Genomic DNA, 21,042 nt, shown 5'->3' with positions numbered 1-21,042 from the left:
GGGAACCCATAGAACCCATTCTCATCCAGATATCTTGGGGTGAGGTGACCATCCTAGTTTTAACCTCGCCAGAATTTAGCCTACATTTTGAGCATTATTTATCCGCCTTTCCAACAAGCTAGCTATAGTTGTTACCAATGGATGCATCAGGGCTTCTAGTTTCATATGATACACAAATCCCTAATGAAATAAAATCTGCTAATTCTCAGAATAGTTTTAAAAACCTTAAAAAATTCATGCTGCGTAAGCTACAGTAATATAGTGCAAAACCTTTCTTGGACTGGTTTTTCAACTTGCGTGGGTTTGTATCTCCTTTTTATTCTTGATTGTTCTTTACTGATGTTTTCTCATGTGTAGTATTGCATTGTATTATTCCCTTTTCTGTTTGCGTCCCAGCCGAGACCTCAGGACCACAATGGAAATAACCCTAACCCTAACCCTAATGACTTTATTGTGATAACCTGATTAATTATTTTATACTGGATGCTTGTTGGTGTATTTAAATTTTTAATTTGTCGAATACATTCAATCAATCAAATAAATCTTCAATCTACTTTTAAAAATGAGCCCGCTACAGCCTCTGAAAGACAGTAATGTCAGCTGTGGATGTGGGCGGTGTTTCCATCTGCCCCCGGTAAAATCGGCAGTGGATATAGCACGTGTTGATATAGCAATAATAATAATAATAATAATAATAATAATAATAATAATTTCGTGGACCCCCTGGACATGCCTCGCAGACCCCTGGACATGACTCGCAGACCCCTGGCCCCACCCACTTTGAGAACCACTGGTCTACACCGAGGGTTAGTGTTCAACAATGACAAGAAATTGAGGAAGTTCGAGCAGTCAGTCACTATAGTACTATAGTACTTACTGTACTTAATATCATACTCTCAGATTTTTCTCATTTGCATATACTGTGTATATTGTCAGATTTTGCATGTTTTCATATAAATAATTGTGTTCATTTTTTCTTTGTCTAAGCGTTACTGCTCTTGTAGTATTGCAACTATATCAGTTGTGTTACAGTATATTTGATGATCACCATTTACCGTGTACTTACACCCTATTTCTTTCTTGGCAGATGCTATTTACATCCGGGTGTAAAAATCCGATTTGACTATTTACATCCGGGTGTAAATATCTGATTTGACTAAGTCCATGTGGCTTTTTACACCCCATTTATAAAAATCTGTCATTGAAACCCGTGGAGGCTGGACTTGGGGGTGAAGGGAAGGCCGGCTGAGGGACCGGGACGGTGGGTAGGGTGAGAGTTGGTGAGATATGGGGGGAAGGCAGTTGGTGAAGGGCTTTGTATGTGATGACCAGGATTTTGTAGTTGATCCGGTAGGAGATGGGAAGCCAGTGGAGTTGTTTTAGGACTTGGGTGATGTGGTGCCAGGATTTGGTGTCGGTGAGAAGTCGGGTGGCTGCGTTCTGTACCAGTTGATGTCTATTGATGAGGGTGGTGTTGATGAGGGTGGTGTTGATGCCATAGAGAATTGAGTTGCAGTAATCGAGACGGGAGGAGATGAAGGCGTGGATGAGTGTTTCGGCAGCAGGATGTGCAAGGGAGGATCGGATCTTGGTGATCTTATACATTTGTTTCTTTGCCAATGTCAGTATGAGCAGATGCAGATGCAGCAGCCTTTACCTTCCCACAGTCTACCCTACAGGGAGAGCTCCCAGTTCATTCTCTGGCAAAACGCTCCGTTGTGACACGTTTCACGTCACAACGCATCACAACGGAAATGCAGAAGCTCTGCTCGAGATGTGGAATCTGCTCTCGGGGCTGTCGAGGCAGCTTTCAGGGCGGCTGTTATAGTTTATTTTTTATTTTTTAAGTATGCGCACATCCACAATCGCATGGAGAGCCTTAACGAGGCTTAATGACTTGCAGCTGGTGGGGGCGGAGTTTCTGCACTCAAAGCCTCCATTTAAGTATTCATATTTATACATTTCATCAGAGACTACCATACACTTCCAAATCATATACATGTTGCGTACCAGGCTTGTGGTGACCATCTCCTCAAACCATTTGGACTGGGACTGGTTGTAGAGGTCGACACAGCGCATCAGCTCGTCTCCTGTTAACGCAAAGAAAAACAAGGTGCTGGTTACAGACATTTAAACACACTTCCGAATATTTACAAGTCCTATTTTATCTCAATGAGAAGCATATCTAACTAACTAATACATTATGTGTCAGATCGGCATGTACTGTAACGAAAAGGTCACAGGATTCTGGGCCAAAATATTTGACTGGTACTCTAAGGCTTATAAAATAACCCTTTAGCCAGAGGCAGAACTCCCCATCTTCGGCTGTTCTGAGACCTCTCTGGGCTTTCCTACAGCTGTGCAACAGTCTCTGACACTGGGGACAACTGTTGCTAAAAAAAACTAATTCTAAAGGAATGGAAGTCCCCCTCTTCACCTTCTTTTCAACTGTGGCTGACGGACATGATCTCTGTTATAAGGATGGTGAGACTCAGATCACTGAGAACCAACTCACTTAAGAAGTTTCTAACAATCTGGGACCTGTTTCTGGCCTACCTCATGAGGTTAGGGGCGGCGAGTAATTTGCCCGCCTGGCTCCTCACGGATGTTTCCATACAGGCCACCAGCGTTGGCTAGTTGTTGATATTTATAACGAAATTTGTAGCTCTAGTATAATGTCTTTATCGATGTGGGCAAAGTGTCATGGCGCCGTTTCCGGTAAATATTTCTGGTCTGACAGCAGACAAAGAGTATAGTGAGACAAGAGGAGATGCTCTTCTGCTTCTTTCACAACAGTGCGCCTGCATTGAACAAACTAGCGGGTGGAATCTGCTGCCTTTCTTTTTTTTAATCAAGCAGCAGGCCGTTTTGCCAGAAATCTGGGGGGGTTAGTCTCCCTTTAAGAAGCCCTACAAGAAACTCAGTAGCATTAGTTTCAGTGGAGAGTTTCAGTGTGTAAAAGCTGTTTCAGAGGCTAAAATTCAGGTGGACAACAATAAATTCCTGCATGAAAAAAGCCAAAATGTCAAGTTATAGTTATTTATTTAGGAGTGAGAGCACGACCCCACCGTGACCTGTGCTTTGACCCCTGACCCCCTGGCTCTGACCTGCTTGTGTGGATTTCCTGCGGGCCTTCTTGATGTCGTCTTCCATCTTGTTGCTCAGCTTGATCTCCAGCTGCTGAGTCTTCATCTCCAGGTCCTTCTGTCTGTCGGCCAGAGCTTTACGGGCCTGACAGGGGAAAAGGGCCCAAGTGACTGAATGTGACTTTCACAGAATGGCAAATAAAACACACGGCCCAAGCCTCGCCCGCCCTGCAGCTCGCATACACAGCTCGGGCGCCTTGCCCGCAGCTCGGCCTTGACTCAGTAGTCATAGCCCTTTGATGATCCTGTGACATCATCAGTGCCTATGACATTATCAGTGATGTCATAAGATTTTGGTCAATAACGATGTCACTGATGACATCACTGATGATGTTAGACATTGTGACATCATCAGTGGGGCAAAAATTGACACAAATAAACAGACAATGCCCACTTGCTCCCTTTTATAGATGATGATGATGATACATAACTATTAAAGTTAGGAGTAACTGCATTATGACAGCTAGACTCAGTTCTCAGTCTCATCCACTTCACTGGGACTTTCTCCCAGCTTTCATTGTTAAAACTGGGTGGAAACAATTTGAGTTTAAACTAGAATGACCACACCGCGGATATATGCCTCTGCCAACAAGTGAGCAGTCGACATCCATGTCTGTCCAGAATTTGACGTTTGAGGCAAATGTGAAGAAATTCCGTCAAGGCGTTAACGAGCTTGAAAATGGTGTTCGATGACCACCAAAATGTAATCAGTTCATCCTTGTGGACGTTTGAGTCAAATTTGAAGAAATTCTGTCAAGGCGTTCCTGAGATATGGCATTAGCTACAGGATAGAGCTGTCACTTTTTAATCAAAATTCGAATGTAACTTCGAATGTGGGGGAGGTGGGGGACGTTCGATATGTAACTGACCCATCCGAATTAAAATAATAATAATAATATTGTTGTTTTTTTGCGGCGGGGGGATTTTTTTTATGTAATTCATTGATGATCCAGCAGAGGGCGCTCCGCTCTAACAGTTTGACTATCCTGACCACCTGAAATGTCTTGACACAAGTTGTTTGATGAGAGACACAAGACAAACCTTGTCAGGATTCCGTGTCTCTCTTTTCCGTGCGGCCAGCTTCATGTAGACGACAACAACAAAGCCAGGTGCCGACAATCACAACACTAGCCTCAACGCAACTCATCGGTTCTCAACAGCTGATCGTTAAGACATCAAAGACAAAACATGACTATCTCCATAATTAAAGTTAAAGCAATTAAAGTTCGTTCAAACTTTATTTTTGGAAAAAGTGACAGCTCTACTACAGGATGGTGTTCGTGAGGTCACAATGACCTTGAATGTTGGTGATAGTGACCTTTGATGGTAAATGGTAAATGGACTGCATTTATATAGCACCTTTATCCAAAGCGCTTTACAATGTGCCTACATTCACCCATTCACACACCGAAGGCGGCAAGCTGCCACGCAGGGTGCTGGCACAGCCATCGGGAGCAATTTGGGGTTCAGTGTCTTGCCCAAGGACACTTCGACATGCAGACTGGAGGAGCTGGGGATCGAACCACCGACCTTCTGATTAGTGGCCGACCCGCTCTACCTCCTGAGCCACAGCCGCCTTTGATGACCAAAATAAAATCAGTTCATCCTTGAGTCCAAGTGGACGTTTGAGCCAAATTCTAAGAAATTCCTTCAAGATGTTCCTGAGATATCACGTTAACGTTCATGAAACGGGCGGTCGTGAGGTCAGTGACTTTGAACTTTGACCTTTGACCACCAAAATCTAATCAGTTCATCCTTGAGTCCAAGTCGACGTTTGAAACAAATTTGATGAAATTCCGTCGAGGCGTTCCTCAGATATCGCACTAACGAACATCGGACGGATGGACGGACAACCCGAATCCATAATGCCTGCGGCCTGGCTATCGCCGGCAGAGTCATTGCATTGCCGAACCAATCCAAAGTCTTTAGGTCGACCCTACAAATTAGCAGAGACCATCGAGAGCATCGTTCCCAGTAAGGAAATTACTATGGACAAGAGATGAAAATGAGCAATAGCTATCAACTTTCTGTGCGCTGCAGCACATCAGTTTCATGCTCTGTATTGGAACTACTGTATGTTAAAAGGCGTTCTTGACAAACTATTTTTGAAAAGGAGTTGCCAGACGATTGCTAGGCGGAGATCTCCAATTGTGGGAGCCGAGAGTATATGACAGCCAACATGGCCGATGTCTCAAAGTGCTCTTTTTTTGTGCTTGGATGATAGATGATGTGCGACACTGAAGGCTTCGGACCTATGTACTGCGCCTATAGGGTCCTATATATAATGTACTCATTATATATAGAAACATTCCAGGGGGACGGGGAAATGCTCGTCTACTTAGGGACGAGATGTGGAATTTTAATCACCGGTGAGAAGATTCCTGAATTTCTGCTGCTGCCAAGTGTGAGGAGCAAACTGTACTGCATTACTCTGGCTGTGACTTTCCCTGTGTAAGCAGCGCCGGAATGAGTTTTCAACACACTCGCGCGCACGTGCCTGCGTGTACCTTCTCCACAGCTGCGTACCGGCCGACCAGCTGCTTCCGTAGGTCGGCGATGTGATGGTCGAACCTCTTCATGTCCTTCTTGAAGTTTTCTCTGAAGGTCAGCAGGGGCTTCTCCACCTCGCTCTGGAGCTGCACAAGACAAATCACACCCAGGTGTTGAAGTAAGCGGTGCAGGTGTTGCAGGTCGGAGTCGTGCGTGCGTCCGTGGGCGTGTGTGTGTGTGTGTGTGTCTGTGTGTGTGTGAGAGTGAGTGTGTGTGTGCGTGTGTGCATCTGTGCGTCTTTCACCGGCTTGGAGCCGTGGTGCCTCTGCCTTCTGGAGCCCAGGCTAAATCTAATCCACACACATCTCACATGTCTCTCACATGTAAAAAAAAAAACAGCCTTGCAAAAAGCAATAGATACAGTCGTCACCAGTAACGTGTGTGTGTGTGTGTGTGGCCGTGGGGGAAAATGGGAGGATTTCCCCCACGCTGACCTACCACGCGTCTATGACGAGTCACCGCCAGAATGTATACTTCACAACTCACGTCAGTCTTCAACAGTGTATCAAATCAGTAGATGTGAGGGTGTGTGTATAGTCCTACAGTGTCATGGGTTCAATCTAGCCACAAAGGAAATTAACATGATAATATTCCTATATGGGAATAAACCAGATAATATTCGTCTAATATTCGTCTAATATTCCTATAGCGTGTACAGTATGTACTCAAGAGTTTGTGCTTTCTGCCTGTTTTTGTTATGTTATCACGCCAATATTTCTCTAATATTCCCTTTAAAACTATGGGGAGTTGTAGAGTGAGAGAGAGAGAAGCAGAAGTGGCACCGCTTAATGAACATGATAATATTCCTGTAATATTCCTATATGGAAGTAAACCGGATAATATTCTATAATATTCGTCTAATATTCCTTCTAATATATATATATAGTGTACAGTAGAATACTGAAGGTTGTGCTTTCTGCCCTTTCTTTCTTTGTTATCACAAACCCTCAAAATGTTGCATTGAAGACAAACTATCCAAAAATCTCGATAAGGCCCCGTTCCTTCCAGTTGCTTTTTGTCAGCATGTCATCATCCTCTTGCTCTGAGCTCGTTTAGATGAGGAATGATAGAAAAGTCGACTTTGGGGTGAAAGTATTCCCACTAGTTGATGATTTTTTTTCTGAGCCAAAACACAAGAACATTGGCCATTGACGCCGTTTGGCTTCCTGGGAACTGACTTATCCCAATTTTCTTCAAGGCAACAGAGGATTTGGGGGCTGTAAAGAGGATCAGAAAAGTAAAATGTGTAACAAATCACTGGTCATATGATATCCTGATTCCATACAAGGCACTGTGGTAGAGGTCTATGATGAATCAGATCTACAACTCCCTCCCTTGTAGCCGCATTAGAAACCATCCCTCATATCCATTCATTTCCTTGGCTCTCCTCCCTAAACCTGGAGCAGCGCTGCACATCTGTGCAAGTCCCCCGGGAGGATAACATCACCGCCGCCATTTCCTCCAGCCGTCCAGCTGGAACCCCGCCTCTTTCTTCCTTCTTCCCTCTCTTTATCTCCAGCTCACCGCCAAGATAACCTTGCCCCGCACTTATCAGTGTCGACCGGCGGTATGAGTTTCAATTAAGAGCAATTAAACTAGCTTTTTTAGGGATCATATGCATTTTGGGATGCATGATATTGGACTCTTTTTTTTTGCCGATATGATAATATTTTCCAACTCTTGCCGATGCTGATATATGCGTGGATTCCCCCCCCCCCCCACACCTAATTTCATAGAACGTCAAGTCTCTCCTGTATTGGAATTAGGGAGGACAAACCCGTTTGTGTGTTTTTCTGAAAAACATATTTGTAACAGTTTATGATGCACCTATCTTGTTATATTTACTAGTATATGGCCAATAAACAACAAATCAAAAGTGTCCTGGCCAAAATCGTGCATTTTTTTGTTTTAAATCAAATTTTAAGGGGAAATTAGGATTCATCACTCATTACATTGCCAAACGCCTGAAAAAGTGGGCCTCACGTCAAATGTAATTCATGCCTGGAAGGTCTTGGAAAACCCCTCACGCCCACACCCCAGCTCCGATTGGGCTGAAAATTTGCATGGCTGTTGGTTATTATCTGGGCAAGGTTATGGTCAGGTTGTTCAGTACTTGAACCACCTGGAAAATCCTGGAAAGTCCTGGAAACCACCTGGAAAGTCCTGGAAACCACCTCATGCCCACACCCCAGGTCGGATTGGGCTGAAAATTTGCATGGCTGTGGGTTATTATCTGGGCAAGGTCATGGGCAGGTTGCACAGTACTTGAACCACCTGGAAAATCCTGGAAAGTCCTGGAAACCACCTGGAAAGTCCTGGAAACCACCTCATGCCCACACCCCAGGTCGGATTGGGCTGAAAATTTGCATGGCTGTGGGTTATTATCTGGGCAAGGTCATGGGCAGGTTGCACAGTACTTGAACCACCTGGAAAATCCTGGAAAGTCCTGGAAACCACCTGGAAAGTCCTGGAAACCACCTCATGCCCACACCCCAGGTCGGATTGGGCTGAAAATTTGCATGGCTGTGGGTTATTATCTTGGCAAGGTCATGGGCAGGATGCACAGTACTTGAACCACCTGGAAAGTCCTGGAAACCACCTTGAAACGACCTCATGCCCACACCCCAGGTCGGATTGGGCTGAAAATGTGCATGGCAGTGGGTTATTGTCTGGGGAGGGTCATGGGCAGGTTGCACAGTCCTTGAACCACCTGGAAAGTGCTGGAATATCCTGGAACTACATGGAAAGTCCTGGAAACCACCTGGAAAGTCCTGCAAACCACATCATGTCCACACACCAGGTCGGATTGGTTGGCGGGCCGCGGGCAGTGTCAGTCACAATTTGCATCACGAAAGTAAGTCTGATACCATGCCAGCCCACCCCCAAACACACACAGACTCAGCATAGCGCCACCTATTGGCAAACACAAAAAGCAGTTTATCTTGAGAACCACTTGTCCGATCGACTTCAAACTTGGGGAGTGTGTTTAGGGGGACCGGATGGAGTGCAGTGACACATTTTGTGCAATTCGACACAGCGCCACCTACTGGCAAACACAAAAAGTGGTTCATCTCGAGAACCATTTGTTGGATTGAGTTCAAACTTGGGGAGTGCGCTTAGGGTGACCTGATGGAGTTCAGTGCCCGAATTATGTGCTATTCGGCACAGCGCCACCTACTGGCAAGCACAAAAAGCGGTTTATCTTGAGAACCGTTTGTCCGATTGACTTCAAACTTGGGGAATGCGCTTAGGGGGACCTGATGGAGTGCAGTGCCGAATTCCGTACAATTCAGCATAGCACCACCTACTGGCAAACAAAAAGTGGTTTATCTTGAACAATTCATCTCATCGACATCAAACTGGGGTAGTACGCTTAGGAGACGTGATGGAATTCAGTGGCGTATTTGGTGCAATTCGGTATAGCGCCACCTACTGGCAATGCAAAAAGTGGTTTATCTCATGGACCATTCGTCCAATCGACTTCAAACTTGGGGAGGAGGCTGCTGGGAACCCAACACAGTGCAGTGCCAAATTCTATGCAATTTGGCATAGCGCCACCTACTGGGAACACAAAAAGTGGTTTATCTCGAGAACTGTTTATCCAATCAACTTCAAACTGGTGGAGTGCACTGCTGGGATCCCAACGGAGTGCAGGACACATGCATATCAATACACAGACCTTACACACACAACACAATACGACGCCAGAGCCCCACCAAACTAGATTTGAAGGCCGCATAGCGGCCTGATATCAAGTGAAATAAAAAGGCAGACTTAACTTGAATTATAGCTGCTGCTAGGAGTAGGGTTTAATTAGTTTAACTCATTGAGTGCCATGGACGAACATGTTCGTCATTTCGTTTAGTAACGTAGAGTGCCAAGGACGAACATGTTCGTCAATTGCGTTTTTTGACGGGGGTCGATCTAAGCCTCTTACATCGCCTCTTACAATATGGGAGCTATTGAATGTGTCTAACCTATTTTACAGAACCCTTAGGTGGCGACAGTGCTCTCCAGATTACAGAAAGGCCAGGAGAAAAGAGAGAAGAAGTCATGAGGAAACGGAAATCGCATCGATATGCATGAAGCATACCGTTAGCTGTGCCTATGAACAGCAGTCATCTGCTGCCACAATTGAGCCCCATCCGTGTCCGCTGCGATAGCCCATCCATATGATTTAGTTGCCGACACGGCGACACCAGCGTCATTCTGAAAAGTTACATTATTCTCAGCTGGGAGCTGGCGACACGCTGTAAAAAAGCGGGGGGATGCAGCGCGCTTTTCAGTGCAGATCAAACTCAGAGCAAACCGCAGCAGAGACACTCCTCCACGGAGGAGGAGGAGGAGGGGGGTGGGGCACGCAGGGCACTACAGCATACAACCATTGACAGTACACACACACCCAGGCAGCAGCAGGCTCGATGCACAGAGAGCAAACAAGCTAGAATAGGCTATCTGATGCACACCAGCAGTAAATCAAGACCAGCAAGAAGGTGTAGGGTCTGCGCACGCAGGGGCCAGCGCTGCTGGTTGCAGCTAAAAAATATTATTTGGCCAAACAAAATTCCTTTGTTTTCACTCTTTTATTGAAGGAAATTATTTTTGAGGTGTCATTATATCAGAAAATATTAGCTTCAGAGTCAATGATGTGCTTGAAATGCTTCCTTTCACAAAAGGCTGAATATCTCAGATTCTAAATTGAAATGTGTCTTTTTGCTCAAAACAACCTATCTTCTCCGGCTCATAACTAAAGAACGGAAAATGGTATCAATAAACTTTTTTTTGCAGATGATAGAAGAGAGTCTAATCGTTCTTTGTGCGTGTTCGGTGTTTACATAGTAATATCACACAATATTCTGTGGGCCTCGAGAAATCACTGAAAACGCTCTGAAACTCTGGCACTGGGAGCGTCCGTTCTCCAAAAGTGGCTGGCACTCAATGAGTTAACAGTTTCTGCAGTTTTGCAGTCTTTGGACTTCATACTTGGCCATCGGTTGCAGTATACAAACGTTTCTCCTGACTTGGGCCCACAGAAAGTTGTAAAGCGGTAGCGCGTATGCCTGATTTGTTAGGAATTTTCAATTTTTGAAAATTTAGACTGTAGCGCCACCATCAGGACTATTAGCGCCAAATTCGCGTTGACAAAGTTTTGGCATGGGACTGGACCTTTGTCCAAAGTTTGGTTTATTTTCATGCATGGGAAGTCCAACCTCCCAGAAGAACAACAATATTGGCAAATACAAACAGTGGCCCTGGCGCTGGCCCACCCACTAATTAGTGATGTTCATTAAGTTTCAAGAATCTGAATTCTTTCACTAAAAGAACGTCGCAACAATAACATTTAGGGATATTTGGAGTTATTCCCCCGACCAGCGAATCAGTTATGAAGCACTGCAGAGATAGCAGAGAGTTAGCAAAGTAGAGTATAAACCGAAACAGTAAAATAATGCTGATATCTGAATGTACAAACAGGGAAGTGTAGCATTTATTGGCATCTGTAACTGTGGGGGCACAGTTTCCCTAAAAATAGAAAAACTACATAATGGGGCTTTAAGGTTAGGGTAAAATATCAGGGTAAGCCAATCAGAGGCAGAGTCGGGCGGGCCATGCCTTCACCATAGTACACAAGAAATGGGATTTTCGAAATTGTTGGATTTGGCTGTCTTGTGTTTATACCACCAACAAAATGCATTAAAAAACAGTTTGTGCTTCCCAGCTCTGATCTTATTTAATATGCTCTCTCTTCAAAAGTGTTTGATTTTCATCATAATCTGGTTTTCCATAATAATAATAATAAGTTCAGTGTTTATGCCTGTGTTGCTGTCTGTTGTAGTGTAAAACGACTAAAGGGAGAGCAGGTGCTTATATGAAAGTGAGTGAGAAAAGGAGCAGTTACTGAATAATGACATCGCAACAGTATAATCCTAATGTTAATTTAAAATTAAATATTCTTCTAAATATGGATTAAAGTCCAAAAAACATCAAATTTTCTTCGGAGAGTCCCTTCCTTACAGCACCCCTTCCTAAAAGTACTTCCAGCGCCACTGGGGAAGGGCGATTCTGAGCCTGCACTGCAGTGGTGGAATTCGCTGCAATATAATTTTTATTATATTTTCTTTGGGGGAGGGGGGGCACCAGCACAAATCTTGCCTAGGGCACCAACTTGGTCAGGCACGCCACTGGGGAGGGTGTGTGTGTGTGGGAGGGGCGTCGAGAAAAAAAAGGTGAAATTATATGTAGGCTATTATTGATAAACCAAATCCTGCCTCATCATAAAAAAAAGGAAGGGAAAGGGAATACTCATGGCATTGTGTTTCTGTAAATCATTCTTAACCTTTTTCATATTAAGGACTCCTAATTTAGTTCACATTGGGGCCATGGACCCCCAATATGATGAAATTTGGTTTCTCAGATGCAAATCAGATTTTTTTTAATGTAGCCTAGATATGATTTTGTTCAGAATTCCATATATATTAGGTTGAGAGAGACAACAGAGAATCTTGAATCCTCTCCCCTGACCCCACATTGAGAAGCACTCCACCACTGACTTGATTGTGCAGAGAGAGAGGAGGGAGGGGGAGGGGGAGGGGGAGGGGGGCGCAGCCCAGCGCAGCTACTCTGCTCTGCTCCGGTCTCGCGCTTCCTCATTTAATGAAGAGAAAGCAGGGGGGATTTTTACATGGCGCACTGCACTTTCTGACACCAATAACAAAAAACCCCCAAACGAAAAACGAAAATTGACTCGACAGTGTTTTAGAGGACAAGTTTGCGAACAATTTCGTGTGTGGTATGTCAATGTTACCTCAAAGTTAAATCGAGCAGCCAAGCGACTGAAGGGAAATTACGCGATTTTCGTCAATATAACTCAAACCAATCAAAAATGTACATTCACCATTACGTGTCATAGGGGTTGGCTACAATTTAAGTGACAGACCAATGGTCAAATCAGAAAATCCAGTTGGGAATTTACTCTCAAAGCCGAGGAGTGCTGATTTTTTGGTGTGCCGTTTTTCTCTAGGCAGCCTGAGACGCTGTAATCCCCCCTCTAAACAGAGCTCCATTTATCGTATTATTTCGGGCTTTTTCAAAATTATTTTTTCATTTTATAGTAGTAATGGTGGATATTTATCGATACAAGCAGTGTTTTTATTCCAACATGACCCAAAAGTATGTTTAATACTAGATTGCAATGAGCCCAGAATGCAGAAATCTCCCATAGTGATTACATTACAGCGTGGTTAGAGCGGTGGGTTTGTCCTGCCTAATGGAATTAACACACATTATTATTATGACTACTCTTATTGTAATGGCCCACTGGCAGATGCAACCATAAATACAATGCTTTTCAAAATGTAGACATTCACTGGGCAAAAATAAGAAAACTACTTTAACTTGGGTTATGTAAAACACATGCCATATTTTTATTTATGTAAAAGTATTTGGGTGTCTGGGTAGTATAGTGGTAGATTACCTGCCTACCAACACGAGGGTCGCAGGTTCACGCCCCTGTGTTACCTCAGAGAGAGAAAGGCTCAATTGTGGGAGCAGATTGGTTAGACACTTAATATTTCTGGTGACTGTTGTGCTTTTTATCACAGTACGTGTGTTATCTGTTAGCTATCAAGCTAGCTACCGCTGCTAACGTTATTTTCAATCTGCGTCCTGGCGGTGAGAACGTCAGTCCCATCATTCTCGTCGCCAATGTTCTGTCTGAAGAACTGGCGGACCACGACGTGCTGTTTAACGTTTTATTAACAACAGCTGTGAGTCGTACAGGCTAAACTCTCATGCTGCTACGTCTCCAGCAGGCTCAACTCTGAACTGACAACAGTGAAACGTTTTAGGCTAACACCCCCACTTACGACAACACTCTTAAAGGGCCAGTCCCACTGACGTGGCGCATACACAACAATCTGCTGCCTGTAAGCTATAGATGATAACGTTTTCGGGTAAAAAAAACAAAAAAAAAACATCCGGTTAACCGGTTACACGCTGCCAGAACGTCCAGTGTACACGTTTAGAAAATGTTGTAACTGTTGACACCCCTACTAGTCAGACACCAGGAGAGAGACTGAGACACACTGTGAGTGAGAGACACACACCAGACAGACTGAGTGAGTGAGTGAGTGAGTGAGTGAGTGAGTGAGTGAGTGCATGAGTGAGTGGGTGCGTGAGTGAGTGAATGGGCACTGCACTAGTTTATCCAAGCGACAAACTGATCATTTAAATTCCTGCATGTTATCCTATAAGCATTACACCGATCTTCCTGGCTCATGTGTCAGAAGACATGCTATAATGAGACTCTCTAGATACGCGAGGAATATCATCTCAGGTAGAGAGATCAAACAGGATAGTGTGTCTGTGTGTGGGGGGGGACGTGTCAAATTACCTTTGAGGAGAACTTCAGGTGAACCTCGGCTTCGTCGGTCAGGCTCTTCTTCAGCTGGGCCCAAGCCTCCCCCAGAGTCCTGAGGACAGATAAGGAGCAGGGTTAGAGGGAGAGAGAGGGAGAGAGACAGACAGACAGACAGAGAGAGAGAGAGAGAAAGAGAGAGCATACTTGCTGAGTTTAGTTGGACAAAAAAAGAAGGCGGCATCGAGCAAGTCACAAGCTGGAGAGGTGGCAGGGTAAATCCTATCATCAGACACAAACACACACACCCAGAGAGGAGGAGGGGGGTGGGGGTCACCACAGGGGCGCCGATTTATGTCTGTGCCAGTGGGTGCCCATGCTTATGCTCGCGCCGACCACAGCACAGCCGAGCACAGCCAAGCCGACCCAAACGCGATAAAGCTGCAGTGGCGCAAACGCACACATTTCAGCACCATAGGAGATTTAACAGCGATCTACACACACACACACACTTCACACACCACTTTTCAGTTCGACAGAATAGGAACAAGCGACCGAAGCACTAACCACCACACACTCATTTCACTTACCACGCTGGTTGTTGTCGTCGGACTCGAATGTGCAGCTGTGGTGGAACTGGAAGTCGTACTCGTCACGGTTGCACTGGTGGTGGTGGAAACCGCACTAGGTTTTGTGATCAAAAATCTCCTCATTTTGTTTTGGCTAGTTGTTGAGATACTGTCAGTCTGTCACTCTCTGTCTGAGATACCGCTCAAGTGTGTTTACGTCACTACGTCAGCAGGGTCACGTAGAGTGCACTGACTCATGCAGCCAATCAGATTAACGGGCTATGTTTTGATCAACTCGTTTTGCAACCCGGGGCCACCGGCGGGCCTCGGGCGGGTGGACTTTGCTATCAAATCAATGTAAAATGACTCGACCCCGCCCAGCCACAGCCCAGAGCCCAGAGCCGAGCATCCACGGGGAAATGAGGGGAGTGAGAGAGAGAGGATCTGCCTGTGGCACAGTCAGATCAGTCAGATAGGCATCTCTCTCTCTCTCTCTTCCCTCATTTCCCGGTGGGTGCTCGGCTCTTTCCGTGGGTGCTCGGGCGACCCGGCACCCACGGTTTCGGCGCCCATGGGTCACCAGCAGGGCCAGTGCAAAAGTTCACTGACAAGCAAGAGTAAAATGGGAAGTGCAGAGCTGTGGTCCACAGCCAGAGAGGAGGGGGGGGGTCACCAGCAGAGCCTATTGCCCCCACTAGGCGTTGGGGGCAATAGGCATAGAGAGCCGCAGGGATGACGTATTTTTGTAGGCAGAATGCGGAAGTCCCGAACTTCCTGGTTCTTCACTGTTTCTGTCTATTGGATTTTTGAATGGGTTTTTGCCGCGATGCTTCAAATACGGTCTCTGGGCAACGCAAGATTAATCAAACGCGAACCAGAGTTCCGTCGGATAATCTTCACACATGAGGACCACTTTCATGAGTTTTGTAGCGTAAATGCGAGCCCTAGAAGTAAAATGCTCGAGCTAAGCTAATCCAGAACTACACACTGTCGCATAGGCTTCCACGTCACGTCAGCACTCAACCTGGATGTGTGCACTGATTACCCCGGGCTGAACGGAGCTGAACCAGGTGAGGGAAAGAGAATTTCCGTGTTCGCCCTTTGAAGTGGTGACGTTATTGACATATATATCCCCATCGACTCAAAAGTGTAGTCTCATTTAGCCGTTTGCTAGCTAGCCGTCCTTTTAACGGCACGTAAAAGCTTAAAAACTCGTAAAAGTGGTCCTCGTGTGTGAAGATGATATTACTAAACACTGGTTCGCGTTTGATTAAGCCAGCGTTGCTCAGAGAGATTATTAGAAGCATCGCGCCAAAAACCCATTCAAAACTCCCATAGGCGAAAACTGTGAAGAACCAGGGCTGTTAGCATCGATGATTTCCGGACTCGTTACTGCGGCTCTCTATTCCCCCATGTTAAAATGCCCGACTTTGTAACAGGATTAAACGTCTTTCCAGTCAGGGGAAAAACACGGTTTTGGTCTATATAGCTAATTTCCCCTTTTCATAACAACTGTAGGGGTAGGGCTGAGCGATAAAAACGATCTCGAAAATGTTCACGATAAAATCTTCCACGATAACGATGATAAATTTATGAGCTGTAATTTTGATAGTTATTTTTTAAGCAATCCCACAGCAGAGAAACAAGCGCATGCTACATGAACAGCCAATCCCACAGCAGAGAAACAACTGCGTGCTTCCGCAATTTCGGCTCCTCCTCCCACTCACAACAACAACTCAGTCTCTCCAACATCCAGCTCCAGCAGTTCGCTAAATGAGGAAATGAGCGAAACCGAGGCTCACTGCACTCTAAACTGCCCTGGATCAGTTTATCAGTCAGTTGTCTGTCTGACAAAGCACAGACCAGCGTTAGGTGCAAAATATGCCTGCAAGTCACGACCAGTCCTCAGCATTACAGGAAACACCACTAACCTCTTCCACCATCTCAAAAGGTACCAAACCAAAGTAGTGGTGGCATGAAAGCATGAGTTTACGTTATCATGCTAGCGCTAGTCTCCCTGCAACTAGCCAGCAGCAGCCCGCCGGACTCAGGAGGACATCATGGAGACTCATCGAGGACTGCATGGTGTGCATCACAACAGACAGTGGTGCAACATAGTGAAGGCAGCAGCCCTCAACAACTGGACACGACTGCAGTGTTTTGGTCACCGGCAGCTCCACCTATATCCATAAGCTATTAGCGTTAACTCAAACATTTGTTGCAGGGCTACATGTACGTATCTTATAATTTGTCGTGTTGCACACTTTGAATGATGACAATGAATGACAAATGACGATTCAGGTGTCCATATTTTAATAAAGGGTTCTGCAAGCAAACATATGGGATATTGCTTTAGATGAGCCTACATACAGAAGCTGAGGTTATCATAACATAACAGTTACATAACAGCAATTGCCCCCTCAGATTTTTGAGAGATTTTGTTTTTGTTTGTTTTTTTGTTTTTTAGGGGGACCACATTTTTAGGGGGACAAAATGTCCCCATGTACCCCTGCTTCCGGCGCCCGTGGGGTCACATCAAAAGATGGTGGACCGAGTGCTGGAACAGGAGATTGAGTGTTTTGTCACCTATCAATTCTGACAATAAATATATAAACCATAATTAACCTTCTGGTTTCTTTGGGGTCTAAGGAGAATACTGATCTTAAAACTGTAAATTGAACATTATTATTATTAATAAATATATATCGTGATAAATATCAACATCGATCAATATAAGAAAACATATTGTGATAAGATTTTTGGCCATATCGCCCAGCCCTATGTAGGGGGGCTCATTTTTTATATAAATGAAGCCTGCGTTAGTTCATTCAAGACATGATGTCATAGGCTACGCCCCAGCTGTACCAGCTGACAGCCTCTGTTTGGTTCACCGTTTAACCAATTCTCCAATCACAGTCATTCTCACAACAAGGCGGTCCGTTTAAATATGGCAGCCTCTCACTCACTGATCTGTTCCCCACCTTGCTGATCGTTGCGGCTGCTGGCAAACGCTTTGCCCCCTCCACCCCAGCCTCCACCTTTTAGATCAATGCTATCATGTATTGTAGCTCTGGAGTCTGCATGGCTCAAAAAATGAACATGTTCCCATGTCTTGCTTTTAGGCTCCCTCTTTTACTTCTATGGTTTAAATGTATCTGGGATATTTATTCCCATGGGGGATTCTGCTTGCTCTCCCTGCTCGGCGTAGCATGCTGCTGAGCCGAGTTCAGGGAGAATAAAATTAATTAAATATTAAAATTAAATATTAAATTAATTATAAGAGCGGAGCCTTCAACGCCAAACATAATTGTATGCATTGTATTCATAATACAATAAATGGTTAATTCTATGACTTGAGTGTTCTTGAATGAACTCGCCCGTTTGGAGTAAAATAGATGATAGAAAAGGGGGTGATTGACAGATCGCCTGTCCAGTGATCGCGCAGGGTGCTGATCACGGACCAATAGCAGGCAGAGCTGCGGCTCTGGGAAACCCCCATCTCACGTTAGCTGCACATATCTCAACCCATTCCGTCCCACTCTGCTGACGAAAAATCAAGATGGCAATGGCCAACGCTTCAACTCCAAACGGGAGACGAAGATCAATGGGATAGCTCTGTCCATATTATTTAGGTCAGTGTCCACAGCCAGAGAGGAGGGAGGGGGCGTCACCAGCAGAGCTGGGGTCCACAGCCAGTTCAGAGGATGATTAGGATGTATGGGAGACATGAGATATGGCTCTGCTTATTCTCTCTGCTCCCAGTGCTGCGGCTTTTGATCACGGCCCGCAATGCGAAGGGGTCGTAACGTTTTGAAGATAAGCGCTAAAACAAAGTCAGACGCTTTGCATTACGTAACGGTTATTCATGATTTTCTGATGGAACCTTCTTCATTCAGAGCATTTGTGAAGTATTGACTCTGGGCCTCAAGGCCTATCAAGCCCGGCTATCCTCCAGGCAGACCGCCACAAGCCACAAAGCTCTTGGTCCCGGACTGACAGTCTTTATGCCAAAATGGTTCAAAGAGTCACTCTGAATGGAAGACATGTGCGGTATTCCCTCAGACCAACGTTCAAAACATTCCTGACACCGGCGGAGCGAAGTCGCCAAGGACACATGATAAGAATGGGTATGTAATAATCTGCAACATTTCCATACAAGTAAATGGTTTGCTAGTCTCGATAATCAATTGATAGCACAATAGTGATTCAACTGATTCCCAGACATTTGCGGTTCTAAACACGCCCGGCCATATCTTACACCAGAGGTGCCCAAATTCTTTCCAATGAAGGACCAAAAATTGGATGGAGAGCCATGGGCCAAAAATAAATGTTGATGTTATGTGAAATTACATTAAAATGTATTATATTTTATAGACAATTTTTGAAATCTAAACAATTTTTTTTTTTTTTTTCTTTCTTAGATTTAGAGTTGATAGGGGGGAAAGCTTAAACATTTTCAAAGGGAAAGACACCTTTCTGACAGAAAGTGCATCCAATTCAAGGTGCGTAACCCTAGCCCTACCCATAGAACCCTTTCTTTCAGATATCTTGAGGTGAGGTCATGGGACGCCAATTTTTCCCCTCGCCAAAATGTAGCCTAACTTTGGAGCGTTATGAGTGCTAGAAACTAGCAACGATTTGCCCTTACACTTGGGCATAAGATATGGCCCCCAGTGTCTATAGGACTTTTCTGGGAAAATTCCTCTGGCACGCAGGAAGTGATGTGTTCATTTCTGGTTTGCTTGGAATTAGTCTCACTGGCCAGTCTCCTCTCCCTTCTGTCCGAGGAGTCTGGCGCCGCAGGTCTCCATTCCATAGTGGGATTGCGATTGGGGGTGCTTAGTGGCACACTGTGGCAGTGCCCTTGGAAAATAGTTTCAAACAATCCAACTTGCCGTTTTCAGCGTGTAGCAACGAGCTAGCGTGTAGGTTTCTGCCGTTAGCTTGCTAGCTAGTTAGCGTTGTTGTTTTCACTGCGGCGGCAGGGCACTATTTACAGCGACACACTGGGAGGAGGGAGAGGAAGCCGCTCTGATTGACATGGTCGGAGCCAATGACAGAGCTTGTAATAAGCCGGGAGGGGACATCCGGCTGCCACCGAAACAGTCGCTCAAATAGGAGAGCAGAGTAGAGCAGGGGAGGGTTTATCCCAGTTATGGAGACCTGCGGCACCAGACTCCTCGGATGGAAGGGAGAGGAGGCTGGCCAGCGAGACTACCTTGGAATAAACAGAAGCATCAACAGAATCCAAGAAAGAAGGTAAGTTCCAAAGCCAAAAGGTCGTACAAGTGCATTTTCCACCTTCAAAACACACGAGAAGCTAGAGGAACCACGGGCCCAAACTCATATCTTATGCTTCCAAGCTGGGGGAAAGACGCACCGCTCCAAATGTTATTCACAGTCGATAAGTTACATGTGCCATGACCCTGCGCTCTTACAGCTCAAGAGTCTCCCATGACAGATGAACGCTTGCCAGCAGCATATCTCAGTGAAATAAATTGCCTGCCATGTCCTCCCCCTCTATTCTGTGGAAGATAAAGCGCATGATTGGTGGCAATGAAAAAAAGTGGTCACATGCCTCGCGGCCACGTCTCTGCCGAACAAATGGTAAATTCAGGAATAGACGGCTGGCTCAGAGCCGCGGCCGGTCGGATGGTAGGAACCGAGCAACAAAACAGTGATTGTCCAGGCTGGACAACAGCACTGGCCTGAGGCACTGCATAATGCCAGTATTGTGCTGCACGTTTATGGGCGTGGCCAGGCCAAACTGGCTGCGACCATTCCATCCCACTGTACCCTCCCTCCTCTATTACAGTGCTAATATGTAGAGGACTGATCTGATATGCATGTACCCTCCCTCCTCTATTACAGTGCTAATATGTAGAGGGCTGATCTGATATGCATGTACCCTCCCTCCTCTATTACAGTGCTAATATGTAGAGGGCTGATCTGATAAGCATGTACCCTCCCCCCTCTATTACAGTGCTAATATGTAGAGGGCTGATCTGATATGCATGTACCCTCCCTCCTCTATTACAGTGCTAATATGTAGAGGGCTGATCTGATATGTATGTACCCTCCCTCCTCTATTACAGTGCTAATATGTAGAGGGCTGATCTGATATGCATGTACCCTCCCTCCTCTATTACAGTGCTAATATGTAGAGGGCTGATCTGATATGCATGTACCCTCCCTCCTCTATTACAGTGCTAATATGTAGAGGGCTGATCTGATATGCATGTACCCTCCCTCCTCTATTACAGTGCTAATATGTAGAGGGCTGATCTGATATGCATGTACCCTCCCCCTCTATTACAGTGCTAATATGTAGAGGGCTGATCTGATATGCATGTACCCTCCCTCCTCTATTAAGCAAGAGGCAAGCCGTCTCATTTGTGATTACTCCAGCAGAATAAAATGGAGC

The 21,042-nt window shown here is 45.3% G+C and overlaps 1 protein-coding gene across 1 annotated transcript in view; it reads right to left on the bottom strand.

Moving 5' to 3' along the window:
* Nucleotides 1-21,042, bottom strand: part of gas7b (growth arrest-specific 7b) — a 94,233-nt gene that overhangs the window by 3,456 nt on the left and 69,735 nt on the right. Inside the window, exons 9-12 of the mRNA XM_083635709.1 lie at nucleotides 14,086-14,164; nucleotides 5,654-5,782; nucleotides 3,108-3,231; nucleotides 2,011-2,090 (exon numbers count right to left, since the gene is read on the bottom strand). Coding sequence (XP_083491835.1) covers nucleotides 2,011-2,090; nucleotides 3,108-3,231; nucleotides 5,654-5,782; nucleotides 14,086-14,164 — 412 coding nt within the window. The remainder of the gene's footprint in view (nucleotides 1-2,010; nucleotides 2,091-3,107; nucleotides 3,232-5,653; nucleotides 5,783-14,085; nucleotides 14,165-21,042) is intronic.

The sequence above is a fragment of the Poromitra crassiceps genome (genome assembly GCF_964638095.1).
Source record: "Poromitra crassiceps genome assembly, chromosome: 4".
In the NCBI taxonomy this organism is placed as follows: domain Eukaryota; kingdom Metazoa; phylum Chordata; class Actinopteri; order Beryciformes; family Melamphaidae; genus Poromitra; species Poromitra crassiceps.
Note: the sequence above shows the minus strand (reverse complement) of the source record. Positions and strands in the feature narration are given on the sequence as shown.